Source organism: Sprattus sprattus, assembly GCF_963457725.1.
Source record: "Sprattus sprattus genome assembly, chromosome: 9".
In the NCBI taxonomy this organism is placed as follows: Eukaryota; Metazoa; Chordata; class Actinopteri; order Clupeiformes; family Clupeidae; genus Sprattus; species Sprattus sprattus.
Window position 1 is genome coordinate 13143198 of NC_137928.1, and position 15000 is coordinate 13158197.

A 15000-nucleotide genomic window follows, 5' to 3' on the forward strand; every position below is an offset into this window, starting at 1 on the left:
CAGCCAGTCTAAATTCAAGGACACATACAGTTGGGCTGTAGCCCTGTATTACTGCATAGGACTAAAGGGGTTAACTTGGATGAGTCTTAAGCTAAGTCTTAAGTCTTAAGATAAGCAGTCAAGCAACTGCAGTGTATTACAGCAGTACAGTAAAACAACCCCCCTTTTATTTATCAATAAATGTGACTTCCCTATAGACCCAAACTGTTTTTGTTCCCTATAAGATCAGTATTCATGTGAGATCAATTGCCCCCATAAAGCCAATGAACAACCTGGTCTCTACGTGACTGTGTTTTTCATTTAGCATTCAATTTAGAATTAACACCCATTGCTTCTCGTGTGTGGCCCCCGTGGGTACGTGTCCGCACCTGTTTTTCCCATAAAGGACACGCTTGGTCCTTTGCTGTTCCCGCTGCTCTTGTGAACACAGCATGCTGCTCTTTCCCCTTTGCCTTTTGTTGTCCCCCCCCCCCCCCCCCCCCCCCGGGCAATTTCATGGCTGATTTGCATGCACATACACTGGATAATCAATGTGAATTACTTTAAATAACTCCATTCAGGGCTTGTGAACAGATTTAGCTGCCACTGCTTCATCAATTACTCAGACCTGTACATATGGATCACTCCCCATCAGGTGACAGAGGTCGAAAACAAAATGAAACTTTTGAAAAGGCCTAGAGCATACTAGACCGCTATGTTATTGTTACAGTAGCATTGTTCATGTAATTAGCACTTTGAAGAGTAGTCATGCATAATGAGCTTATAGGCACTATGAATAGTAAACAAGGCACAATCAGAGACTCAAGGGCTCTTTCAAAATCCTTCTGATTGTAGCTGAAACTTCTGGTAAGTGATCTCACCCATGGCTGTGAAGTCTGTCTCCAACAGCAGGTGCACTTCCTGTCCACCGCAGTTCCTGTTTCCTGTCTGTGGCACTACAGCAGGTGGTCCAGGGGGGCCAAAGAGGGATCACAGTCTGCCCCTGCTGCATACAGCCCTGTCCTTAGCGTATTAGCCCGCATAAAGAATAACAATGCTGCCATTTGTTCAATATCTACCAGCTGTATCTTTTTATGGCTTGGGGAACCAGTAGCTATACCACAATACTGCCCTACACTTAGGTGCATAAGTGAGGGCCTTCATTTTTATATCTATGTCAATCTGGTTGGATGAGGAAGGCAAGAACATCGCTCCATACAAAAGCAAATACACTGAAAACAAATATTTGGCTCCAAATCTGTTTCACTGTCTCCTGTAGAGGAGCTGACCATAAACAGAAGGCTTGGGCTGGTGCTCTGAATCACTCCTGATGTCCTTCCATATCTTTTTATCCAGTGCCTGGCACAGGCTGCGGTGAGTTACGGGGAGCCGCTGGCTTTGGCTCTGAGCGTGGAAGACGACGGGCGAGCGTGAGCGGATCACCACAGGGCTGCATCAGAGGCAGAGGGGAGAGGATCAGCAAGCCCGATATTATTGGGCCGTGCATTAAGATGACACTGCACTTCTGCCTGGTAATAAATCACAGAGAAGTGTACTTGTGTGTAGTAGTGTGTGAGTATGTTGGGATGTTTGGATGAGTGTGTGTGTGTGTGTGTGTGTGTGTGTGTGTGTGTGTGTGTGTGTGTGTGTGTGTGTGTGTGTGTGTGTTTGTGTGTGTGTGTGTGAGTGTGTGTGTGTGTGCATCTATTTGTGCATGTGGGTGTGCCTGTGTGCCATTGTGGGTGCTCACATCCCTGTGTGCAATTTGACATATCCGCTTGTGTGTGTCCGTGTGCTGAAGTGGATTTTGTGAGTCTGTGTGTGAGACAGAAAGAGAGGGTTTCAGTAACTGTGTGTACGTGCTGAGGAAGTGCATAGTGGTAGCATAGTGGGTGTGTCCTGTGTGTGCCTCTCAGCGAGAGACTCCGAAGGATCTACTTGTGTGTGCTGGCGTGTTAGTGCACCATGGTGTGTGTGTGTGTGTGTGTGTGTGTGTGTGTGTGTGTGTGTGCTGGCGTGTTAGTTCACCATGGTAAGTGTGTGTGTGTGTGTGTGTGTGTGTGTGTGTGTGTGTGTGTGTGTGGGTATGTGTGTGTGTGTGTGTGTGTGTGCTGGCGTGTTAGTGCACCATGGTAAGTGTGTGTGTGTGTGTGTGTGTGTGTGTCTGCTATTGCACCATGGTAAGTGGGACAGGCCAAATTAATGTGGAGATTGAGGCCTCCTGACATCTTTGGCCGCTCCTCGAGTTTCAGAGATGATCACTGAAGCCTCTGCATGCTTCAGTGCAAGAAAAAAAACGCACACAGAATCTCCTTCTCTCTCTTCCACACTCTCGAACATTTTCTCCAAAACACCCATTTTGATGTACTCTTTTTTTTTTTTTTTTAAACCTGGGCAATGAACTGTGTAATTGCAATTTCAAAGCGAGTTAGTGACTTTTTTGGGGGGGTTAGGGTTGGGGGGGGGGGGGGGGGGACCACGTTATCTGTTCCTTAAAAGCAGAGGAACTTGAATGACAGTGCAGCCCAAGCAGCTCAATGGCAGACAGTGGTCTTTGTATCAGGGAGAAACACAACAGATAAGCCCTAGCAGAGGCCCGCTGCAGTAATCCCCACAGCTCCTCACTGAAGCCTACCTAATACTCCTCCTGCCTGATAATCTCGTCACTTGTACGTCTAATGACTGCGTCTGGAGCTCGGCACGCTCTGGGGACCCACTGTGCGTGCACGCTCACACAAACACACACACACACACACACACACATAAACCAGCACAGGCACATACACCACCACTTACAGGCACATACACCACCACCTACACTCCAACACACACTCACACACACACACACACACACACACACACACATATATACGATGACTTCTCGCTGGCTGGCTTCCTCTCTGTGGGAGTGCTGTCTTTCATCTGCAGGATACTGCGAGCGCACATCTGCAGGATACTGCGAGCTGCTGCCAGTGTGTTATCATTAGTCCAGGGTGAGAGAGACAGAAGGCAGCAGTGAACATGAAAAAACACACTCCGCTCTCTGGAACTCCTGCTAGTACAGTCTGAGGTAAGTTGAGTGTGTGTGCGTGTGCGTGTGCGTGTGCGTGTGCGTGTGCGTGTGCGTGTGCGTGTGCGGGTGCGTGTGCGGGTGCGTGTGGGGTGCGTGTGCGTCTGTTTGTGTGTTTGTGTGTGCGTTTGTGTGTGTGTCTGTGATTGCGTGTGTGTGTGCATGTGCATGCACCGTATATACGTGTCAATATGATGATATAGAGAATTGAAGCGAGAAGAGAGGAGGAGAGAAGAGAAAAGAGGAGAAGAGACAAGAAGAAAAGGGAAGAGTCGAGAAATAAAGAGAACAGAATAGAAGAGAAGAGAAGGAAAGAGAAGAGTATGGAACTGAAAGGATTAGACTTGCAAAGCACAAACTAAACCTGAACGATGCTGATGACAGAAAATACCATAGAGGAGCAAACTAAATGATGTAGATGAGAATAACACAATAAAGTAAATCATATAAATGATTCTGCATCACACAGAAATGTATTTTCATTTAATTATCTACTGTATACCGAACACACATTTCACAAATATGGCATGTAGATTCAAAATTTACAATTTTCATGTGAAATACTGCTTAACTTCTAACTACTACCAACCTGACCTGACCCTGACCTTAAATCTAAGTGATTTTGTATTGCTTTGTAACCAATGCCAACAGCATTTGTGGATTTTTCATGCTAGGCCTCCCAAATAAATAAATGAACTAATACAAAGGTATTTCTGCTAAAGGATAGTACTTGTTGTTACTCTGTTGTCTGGCGAGCCTCCTTTAGTCCAAAGTGACAACAAAGTTAACAATTGAAGTGTGGCTTGCCTAAATGCTTTTTGCTGCACCCGACTTTAAACACCTTGCACATTAGGGTACTCAATCTGAACCTGGGCATGAGTGATATGAACAGGAGCCAAAACTGCAGCCTGTGCGACTTCTGAACAGGAGAGAAATGAAAGCGCTGATGTATGTTTGGGTGTATTGGCTGTCTGTTTGTGCTATGTGCAAACTTTTCCTGGCAGCCCGCTTAGGAAACAAATATCACCGTCGTGTATTGATGGCTGCTCTCAACACAACCGGATCCCATTTGTATTGGATTGCGGTGCGTGGCAGGAATAAAACAATTTTTTTTGCTGTTGTTGTTGTTGTTGTTGATGTTAATGTCTACACTCCAGCTCGCACTGTTCTTGCCTCTAGCGCGGTGAAGACTGCATTGTTTCTGGAGTGGAGGTGGAATGTGGGATGGAACCCCCCCCCCCCCCCCCCCTCCCCAACTGGCTCACAACAGTGTTTTTGTTGTAGGTCATTTTCGGAGAGTCGCTTCGGCCCCCCGATGTGGAGCCAAGGGTCTGTGGAATGCTGTGGATTGCTGTGGAATGCAGTGGCTGGAATCGTGTGCCTGAACCATTAACCCCCCATTACACGAACCCCCACAGGAAAAAACGCTAAGAACAATAGGCCCACTTACATACGAACCCCGTTAGTGCCCGCTCTCACTTTGCCACTCTGTGCATGTGTGTGTGTGTGTGTGTGTGTGTGTGTACATTAATTCATGCCTGTATTGCATGCAGATATTAGAAACACACAAGTACACACACACAAACTGAACTCAACTTGTCAGAGTTTGTATAAGTATCTCTTGTTGTGTGTGTGTGTGTGTGTTTTTGAAGGTTGTGTATTGTGATGGATATTTGGCTGTGTTTGAATTCAAAAGAGCCCTGTTTCAATAGTCTTCTCTCCCTCTCTCAAAGGTCTTTCTTTGGTAAGCACTGTTTGTTCTTGCGCTTTTTGTTAAAGCAATGGATTTATTGAGTGGCCACACACTGGGTTCACCTACACTACCCCCCACACACCTTCAAAAATCCCATTTGCATTCTACCCTGAACTTTTTCTTAAACCTCTTCACTCCCCTCTTTCAAGTCTTTCAAAAGCGACCCGAAGAGGAATAAACACTTCATTTGGCTGCCAGAGGCTGGCCGGTGTCCACCACCTCCATTACACGCTCTGACCTTCAGTCCAGCGGCTCTGCAGGAGAACGCACAGCTCCGGATCCGTTCTTCCAAAACAGCTCCGGATCCGCTCTTTCTAAAACAAGTGAACTGAACCATGGCCCTTTTGTCTGTCTGTCCTGAGGTTCTGATCAGTGCATGGCCAATTTGGACTCTTAGTGTTTCCAGGTGAGGAATTGTGTGTAAGTTGGGTTCAAGCTGTGATGACTTGAGTCATACTGATATTGAAGGCCAGTGCCTACTAAATGAGCACATGGTGAAGAAATTTGTGTGTAGAGTCTTGCACAAAAAGTTCAAACAAATCTGAATCATGTGTGAAATTAGAGGGAATAGTGTTTATAGTTTTGGGAAATGGGGCTGTGTTGTTGGTAGTTGGCCTCATGGTTTTGTATGTTTAGTTAATAGGCCCAGTTATAGTGTGTAAGTGATCGAGAAAAACTGTAATGAGAAGAGTATTTTTTCCCCCTGACATTCCCTGGCATGGGCATCCTCCAAGGGTAAGCCTTTACGAGGGCGGCTCCCTTCTGAATGCACAAGCGCGGAGAATGCACTCGGAACAAAGCGCCGCAGTTACCGCACCAGAACGTGACTCAGCTCCTTGTTGGGAGATCTGACTCTGTGCTGGAGGATGACAGGTGCCAGGCGTCGTCAGCCCAGATAACGGCAGACTCGGTGCCACAACCCTTCCCGAGACGGTTCTCTGCTCTCCAAGAAGCTATATTGAAGACATGATGTTTGGAAGACCTTGTACTACAGATTAGGGTGACATTGTAATTGCTGGGGAATTATGGGCCCCAGTGGAATGCAAATATGATTTATAGCTGGGAACGCTTTGGGTGCTTTCCACCTAATCTTATCTCGAAAGATTTTTCTGTAGTTTTATCGTCTGCTGGGCCGATTATGACATCAAGGTAAGGCGACGTGTAAATCTTGATTATTTTGAGATTTGTAGCCAACGAGTAAAAATAAAGCAGTGAGCATAAGAGCTTGGCAAAACATCACAGTCAAACTCCCTTCGGCAAATTCCACTTTGTAACCCTAAGAACTAATCTCTAATTCCTAATTGGAAAAAAAAGAAAGAAAGAAAAAAAAGAAACTCACTCATAAATACACTGAGCTGGACTTATGGGCGATAAATAAAAAAAGCTGAACCGAGAACGTCTGAAAACTGAGCTAATGACCTGGCAACCCTTTAATGTCTGTCTCTGTCTCTTGCGTGACACTCCGCACAAGGTCCCCCTGTTTCTCGTGAGGACATTCCACAAAGGCCACCATCGTCTGGCCTGGTTGATGACAGATTGCACCCCCACTCTGCTCCCTCCTTGCAGCGCCCCAACACCACCTCAGTAACCAAGACAACCACAACATGGGGCTGTGTGAGTGTGTAGCTCCTTGATAAAAAAGCGTGCTGATGATTCAGTGCTCAGCATATGGGACTCTGTAGTTGTGTTTGAACAGTATGTAACCACCCACCAAATGTACCCCATTACAAGGCTGTGTGGAAAGCAAAGGAGATGTATAGGTGATGGAGTTAGTAAGGGAAATGAGAAGAAACAGAGACAGAGGTCAAAAGGACAGCAAAGTATGAGCCTGATTTAAGTGTGTGAAAGTGTTTAGAGACACTAATATTTGCCTTGATACTCATTTTAAGAAATCAAAAGCAGCAGGTCTGCACGCTAGGTTGATGTCTTATTTGGAAATGACTAGTGATGATACCCATGTGAGTCTAACATTAAGCATTTGAACTGCAATATCATAATATATGCTACATTACAATCTCTCTTTAAACAGCTCTCAGACAGATCGTTGGACAAGTCCAAGTTTTTTCACTGCACATGTTGCAGTAATGTGAAGGATACCAGATAGTTTTCCATGTTCATAAATTTAAGTTTTATTCAAAACGTCTGCGGAACCTGCATCATTACTACAGAGAATGAAACAAGAAATACATGGTGTGGTGTATTTTGCATGCATTAAATCTTTCCATAGACATTTATATGTATTCGTATGTGCTGAGATAAGAACACTCAAAGCTTGCAGTCAACATTAAATCAAGTGTTTAATCATTTCAACCCTTGAAGATGTTTTTCCAGGGAGATAGTTTTGCTGAGATCTTTCTCTCTCTCTCATGCATACACAAAGGACAAATGATGACTCTGCCTAGTTATTTTAGACAAGAGTTTTCTTTGAAGCCTTAACCGAATTAAATCTTTTTTTATTATTTTTTTTAAATAATGGCTATCTCTTAACAACCTGAGCTGCAACCTAGTGAACAGTGGAGGCGCTTTTGGGAATTGTTTTCAAAGTAACAAAAAAAAAAAAAAAAAAACAAGCACCATATAATGACTTTTGATCCACAAGAATACTATCCAGAGTATAACAAAACGTTTATACTCTGGATTGGACTCTTGTGGATCTTCTCATTGTTGGTCATTTTGGGGACATGGAGGCCTTCACAGCGGGAATGGCATCACTGAAAGGTATCACGTTGTAACGGAATTCCACAAACCCTATAACCTAAACCTCTGAAGAAAGGCAGCATGCAGAGAGGGTTACACGGATATGCTAGTTCCTGGAAACATTGTTTCCCGCAGTGAGCGAGTATTCAACAAGTGATTTCATGTCAGACAACCTAGGGCAGACAAGCTCACTAAGGGGGAAATATTTCTCCTTGAGCGTCATGCAGTCACTTCTGTAGTGCTTTCCTTTCGTTTGTCTCGCCTGCAGTGAAGTTTCCTGCGCACTTTCTCTCCTCCCGGCATATTTCCTCGCCTCCTTCGGGGAAAGGGGACAGCCCTTTTTGATCTCACCGTCTAATCAACTCACAAGTGAGTGAACGTAACTTTTCAGACAACTCTGTTCAGCGCGTACCGAGGAAATAGCACTCTTCCCTGTATTTGCAGCCTGTCCTAATTAAGGAAAGAAAACGTATACGACCCCCCTCTGATTTAAGTAGTGTTAAAGGAATGTTAAATATTCTGTTGGGCTAACAAGGTCGCTGCAAGATACCACAGTAAGGTCAGTGCAAGATACTACAATAAAGTGATACAGCGGCGCGACAGCCGGGAGTGTATGTGGATAATACATTTGCCACGAAAGGGGGTTTATGAACCTGCTACTTTCAGCAAGGTTACGGATAAAACAGCGACAGGTCAGGCAACGATTTCAGGACTGCATGACCTCAGTTATGTGAAGAGAATAAAGGCTTGCGGAAACTGTACGCGAGCGCACAACTAGGCTATACAGCAAGTCAGACGGAAAGGGGGACGGTGTCATTTCATTTTTTCCATCCAGGGGTATATCTGGAATTTATTCACCCAGAAGGCATATGATCAAAACAGCATTCAGAATGCAAGTGTCACTGTTTTTCGCATCTTTACTGCTGGTCAGCATTCACCAAAGCTCAAAGGCTCAAGTGGCTTCCCCTAAATCATTCCGATCTACACAGTTCAGGCGCGATGGTAAGTTTGATGTTTTCTACAACTTAAATCATGGGTGCTACTTTACGGCTCCTTTATACACGCTGTGCCGCTAAAGTTTTCCTGTGATATTTGGCGACTCCTGTTGGATAATTCCCCCAAAAGATAACCGCTACCTGTTTACTTTGATCTTTCTCATATTTAAAGATGTTAAATCACTAAAAATAGATCGTATGTTATTTTGGCAGCCAGTAGGGAATAGTTAATAGTTAGTGGAAACGCTGTGCTGTTGTCTGAAAGTTGAACTTGGGAACTTGGAAAAGTGGTGTACGTGCTTTGTAGTGGTCTCAAGTTTAACGTTTATCATCTCCTCTTAAAACGTTTCTTTGGAAATATGTAAAGGCTGTCACTCACAGTACAACCAAAACCACTGCCTGTACTGGTGAAGTGCTTTTTAGAGGATTGCATCCACGCAAATTTAAGCTCAAATCGGTTCATGCACGCGTAATCCAGACAGCAACAGGTCTTTGGCTTCATGTGCTACAAGTGACTTAGAGCAATACTTAATTATTGGTGTATGTGTATATTTCACAAGACTAAACACACGTTTTGAACAAGGACGTTTAAACAGAACCATTAAACCAATACAAACCTTTGTAGTTTACTGTGTTAATCAATTATGAATAGTCTATTAAATACCCACATGACGCCCTGTTTCGTATCGTTGTAGTTAAAGTAACATATGTCTAGGGCAAGCCAGTTCTCTACTCAGTTTTGTTTCATGTATATACTTAATGTGATCTGGATTTAAACTGATTGTGGTCAGGGCACAAATATTCTACCGTCATGTCTGACCGTGATCCACTTGACAAGTTGACTGAAACTACGCTCTCTCGCTGACCGCTTGGGGTATTGTCGGACTGTCCAGAGTAGGTAGGCCTGATTTGCTGACTATAGGCTCTGCACCGACAACATGCTGTCTGCCTTTGATACAGATGTCTAATAAATCAACTAGACCTACGTGTAGCTTACAGCCATAAAGCTTGGCGTATTTGGGATGTCATATAAACATGCAGATGGTAACGCAAACATTGATTGTTTCTTGTATTGCCTACATCGCGCACTGTGAAACTGTCCCGTCTCTCCATGCGGAATTCCAGTTCTAAATGAGTTTGCCGGCAGAATATATGCAGAGCAGAGGGATGGGTGAAGGGGAAAGCTGTTTGCACTTTGACCCCAGAGGTGGATGTCCGACTGACAGGGAGAAGGCTTCCGACAGACTACTTGACACTTGTTAATTTAGTATACGCGCACCGAGCAAGTTGTGTCAAGGTCTGACGTTAACAGAAACCCACAGAACAGTTTTGGAAAGAAACATTCTTTGTCCAGGTGCTGTCGGACAGCAGAGGAATTTACCCGCTGGCATTTCCCCGGTGTTGATACAGTTTGTTTGGGCGCCTCTCCACCGCGAGGAGCAAGCTAAACAAAAATGAAAACAAGTGGACTCGGCTGGTCTCCACCAAGCGGCTTTTCTTCCTGCCTGCTACACACGAGAGACCACATTTCTGAAGTTATTTCGCGGTCATTCATTATGCGCTTGAACCTATGTGGAGCCAACAGTCCGGAACATTAGCTATGAGCTATCGTGTAAACTACATTGTGCGGAAAGGATTAAAATGTTTCCCTTAAATTATGAGTCAAACTTTTTTCTTCTGAACTTACCGCTGAATGCCTCTAAATGAAGGGCAATTCATCTGCCTGCATTTGTGAGGAGATTTTTGCTTAACGTTGCCAGTTTTAACTCCAGTGGGGGCAGAAAGCCAACGAGCAAATCAAACTGTGAATAGTTTATGGCAGGTTATTTGTTTTAATGATTCCTCCTCCTACTACATCAGTACAGCCAATGCATTTGGTAAGGTCTACAGATATCAGTTGAGGTGTTTACAAACCCTTCCCTGGGCATTGCATGTGTTCCATCCATCATGCTCTGAAGTCTGCACACATGACTGAGCTCACCTCTGATGCTCCTGACTAGCCAAACACGCCTGCTTTAATCAATCCAGAGCATTATAATAACAGTGATTCAAATCAGGTGTGCATGAAACAGGATTAGATGGAATAGAAGATAGATAAGGTGGGAGGAAATATAGCTCTGATTTGGCTATGAGCATGATTGAGAGGACCACTTGTGTTATTTGGAGGAGAACGTTCTGGTCATTTTTTGTGTGTGCCCAGTCTTCCTTTTGTTTTCCCACTCTGAATGCAATGTTCTCCTCTTCTGTCATCCTAGTGGTCTGCAGTTATTTCTCATTCTTGCCCTCCGTCTCATCTATCCACCTCAGTCAATGACTCAGTAGGTTGTTTTCACATCAATGGCTGCTTTTTCTCTAGGCCCCAGAGCAAATAACGCAAGACTATGCTGTGCGTTAAGTTTTGCGATGACCTTTACTGCACTATGTGACCCGTAGATTTCTACCGAGCGACTTCTGACCTGGCGTGTTGACAGTCTGACAAAAGGGGGTGTGGGGTGCAGGTGAGGTTGACATCAGCTGAAGACAGACTGACTCCTGGGAGTTTGGACTATGTCCAGTGCAGATGATGTCATCATCTGCGAAACTCTTAGTTTCTGATATTGCCTAAAGTGCAGTGAAGGAGGTGTCATCGAGTTCCTCTGATGCCAAGTATAGTACTCCATGTGTAAGTCTGTTAGCAACTGCGTGTGATGAGGGATGCCGTGACTGTTGAGCTGATTCATGGACTCTCATGGTGATGTGCTGTAAGCCAACACTTTAAAAGGCACAGTCTCCATGCCAGTGATAGATTTAGGGCAGATGTTGTCTGCTCAGCAATACATGGGGCTACATCCTGATTCTTTATGAAATGCCAACTTCAGCAACTACTTCAACATCCTTGACAAGATTTGGCTGTGGCTTGACACACATAAAGGTATTTTAAAAAGTGTGCATGCTATGGGGCTGATATTGATGTCTGTGTAAGTGAGTGTTGACAAATTGAACTGTTGCCAAACAGTAATGGAGGAGTATCTCTTTTTCCCTCTCGCTTTGTGAGCGTGATATGTATGCAAGAGAGAGACAGTGACAAAGAGAAACTAGACACTGTAACCTAGGCCCTTCAGTGCGGCTCTGTGTATGTGTGTGTGTCCATTAAGAAAACTCTATCCATTTCAGTCAGACCACCAAGGTCGATCCTGGAGTACAGATGGCCTTAGAGCATAGGGGCAGTGGAGTGTGGTCCTGTAGTAGAGGCAGTCATAGACAGACAGATCCCTCATCCAGCACCCACCCACTCTATCAGACAGCCCTCTGACTGGAACAGTTCTGGCAGGTCCATTCCACAAAGGCCCTCCCTCTGGCTGCTCCTCCTCCACAGCCCGTGCCTGCTCTGTCCAGTTCTGGTAAACACGTCATCCCTCAACTGTCATATGGAAACTGTGTTTTTGCCTATCCTTACATGCCTTTTGTGTGTGCATGAGTGAGTGTGGACAAAGTGTGTGTGTGTCCCATATTTATGTTTGTGAGATGTCGGGGGTTGGAGGGGGGGGCTTGGTTTTTGTCACCACTGAGTAATGGAATAGTGGACGTGTTGGGTGGACGAATAATAGACTTGGGGGTTGGGGTAGGGGGGTGGGGGCATTCCTGAGAGGATGGGGGTGATGGCAGCCTCCTGGCTCAGACTTGGGCGGAGAGGGGACACGTCCCAGGAATGACTCATGTGGCGCTAGGTCGATCCCTCCTATGCTGAAACCTTGACAGAAATAAGCTGACACGACATGAGCCTCTCGCACCACATGAGTTATGGGAGAAAGTGCTGATTGCAGTGGCTGCAGGACCTGTGTGTGTGTGTTTGTGTGTGTGTGTGTGTGTGTGTGTGTGTGTGTGTGTGTGTGTGTGTGTGTGTGTGTGCTTGCGCGCACTCTTAGTGGAGCACATGCGGTGCTGTCTGTGGGAAGCTATCTGACAGCTCAGAGATTAGACAGCAGAATTTAGAAGAATTGCGAGAGAGAGAGAGAAAGAGAGACAGAAAACAAACAAATGACGCAAACCACGTTTTTTCGAATTAAATGCAACCTTGCGATAAAGCCCGTTCTGACTCCTAAGAGTCTCTACCACATATAAATATATAACATCAAATACCGCTAAGACGTAAGCCTGAAAATGAATTGACGGAGAACACCTGGAGCTTCTCTTTAACGCAGAATGAGTCGTGCCTTTTAAAGTCGCTCTGGCAAACGCCCGATGCAGACAATTGAGATTTAAGCGAGAGATCAAAGCAGTCCCCGTTACTCTTATCACGGGCTGGCGGGATCCAAACGGCGGGCGTTTTACGCTCGTCACGAGTTGAATGGCTCCTTTGAAGAGTGGGTGACAAACGGAAGCTTTTTTTTCTTTTCTCGGTAAGTAAGCCGTCAGACTTGAGCGCACAGTCGTCACCAACGAGTCGGAAGAACTGATTCTCTGACAAGAATTTACAGAGAATAGGGAAGCATGGCGTCACAATCCTGTGCTGACTTTTGTTAAGTTCTTGTTATTGTTGTTGTTGTTTTCTTTTTTGTATCCCTTTGTTCATGCAATGAACTGCTCATCTTAAGGCCTTAATCATGATTACAAAATACGATACAAAAGCAGAAGCATAATTATGGCTGTGGTACTCTTGGCATTTTCGCCCTCCGTCATTTTGATCTCGTCTTCTGTGCTGGATGAAAACCCAACAGGGTTATCCCCTCATCAAGATCTTCAGCCCCCCAGCGGCATTTGAAGTGTGTAGACCAGAGGGTGTGTGTGTAGGACATGGCATTTTTTGTGTGGTGGGGCCTAGGCTGGGAGGTGTTTAATTAAGTGAAGTGAAGTGCAATGGCAACATCAGAGGGCCCGACTTTCATTTGGATGGTGTTCACGTCGAGAGGCGCTCTCACATGACAAAAAAAAAAACCCTGCTGCATGAAACGCTGACCGGGTGCTTGTACCCTTTTGAAGAGCCTGGTTGATTGACGCTTGAAAAGCACCCCTCTCTTGCTCCCTTGCTTTCTTTCTCTTTCTTTCTCTCTCTCTCTCTCTCTCTCTTTCTCTTTCTCTCTCTCTTTCTCTTTCTCTCTCTCTGTCTCTCCCTCTATCTATCTATCCATGTATCTCTGCCATTGCCTCTTCTTGACAGGAAGGGGGGTGCATGCACTGACATGCCAAGAACATGTTTAAAAGCTTTTGATGAGACTTGTTTAAAGATCTGTGCTGATGATGATGGATCGGCCTCACCAGGGAATTCGGCATGTTCAAACAACTGGGCAGGGGTAGGAATACACAAGCAGTAGTCCGGGCATGGTTCCTACTCTCAGAGAATCACACAGGGGTTATATGCATAAAATTACCCTTATTACACTTAGCCTACTGCCAGATCCTCTTGATGAAAATGTCTTAAAAAATGAGAGAAAAAGGAGTGTGAAGGACACAGAAGGGGATTGCAAGGAGTTGAATCAGTTCTTACATCAGTGAAGCGTAAATGGTGTTATAGGTGGGGTCATTGAGGTGTGTCAGTTTAGCGGCTAGCCTACAAGTGCCTATGTTAGCAAAGTGTTTATGATCACTCTACCGCCTCCAGTGGGTGACAGTACTTCAGGTGAAATGACCAGAAGCTGAAGGGTGAGTATGATCTGACACCAGTCCAGTGCTGTGGCTGACTAGCGTGTGATTAGTGAGGCAGAGAGCAGAAAAAGAACTCTGTCTCTGAAGAGAGGCCCGAATGACAGATTCACTCCGCCCAGAAAAATGACAGCCGCCAATTCCAAGCCATTATAACTTGGCTCAGGGGTGAGGTGGATTAATGACCTCAGACGGCATCTCTGTCGCGCTAATCTGGACACATCCATCACTGCTATGTTCCAGCCTGTGATTATTATGCATTCAGAGGAGGACATGCTAGCGCTAGGTTCAGAGCTAGTTAGCATTAGTGGTTAGCTTTAGTAGCAGTTAATGTTCATGGCTTGCCACAGTCTGATGAAGCAACACAGAGGAAACACTGAGGACATGTTAAGGGGTGTTTGTGGCCAGTTAAATGGTCTGTGAGGTTTGAGTTGAGGCCACAGTGTGTCATTGCTGATAGTGGGTGATTGAGTGAGTGTGTCGGTGTCATTGGTTGGCAGGAGGTTGCTTGCCTTGTGTGCCATCCCTCCGGCCTGAGGTCATTTTCCTGGAAGACAGTAACATTTTCCTGGAGTGGTACAATGTTTGAGAGAATTCTTGACAGAAAACCCAATGACCTCCAGATTCTTGGAGGACCCAGCCTGTCCACGCACACACATACACTATACACACACAACATTTCAGTTCCACTCACAGCCACACTAACTTAGCAGTGGAGTGACAGACAGTTTTAGTGTGGTGGTCTGTCAAAGTGGATACATAGATACACACATTCACACTCATAATGTGGCAGAAATGGACAGTCTATGAAGATAAACAAATGCTTTACACACATACACAAAATGACAGTGACATTAAACAGGGGTGTGCACACATTTTGAAGACAA

General features: G+C 45.1%; 1 protein-coding gene across 1 annotated transcript in view; it reads left to right on the top strand.

The window, feature by feature from the left end:
* Positions 1-8368: 8368 nt before the first annotated feature.
* Positions 8369-15000, top strand: part of pdgfd (platelet derived growth factor d) — a gene marked incomplete at both ends in the record, with an annotated part of 51302 nt that continues 44670 nt past the window's right edge. Inside the window, one exon of the mRNA XM_080844410.1 lies at positions 8369-8501. Coding sequence (XP_080700536.1) covers positions 8369-8501 — 133 coding nt within the window. The remainder of the gene's footprint in view (positions 8502-15000) is intronic.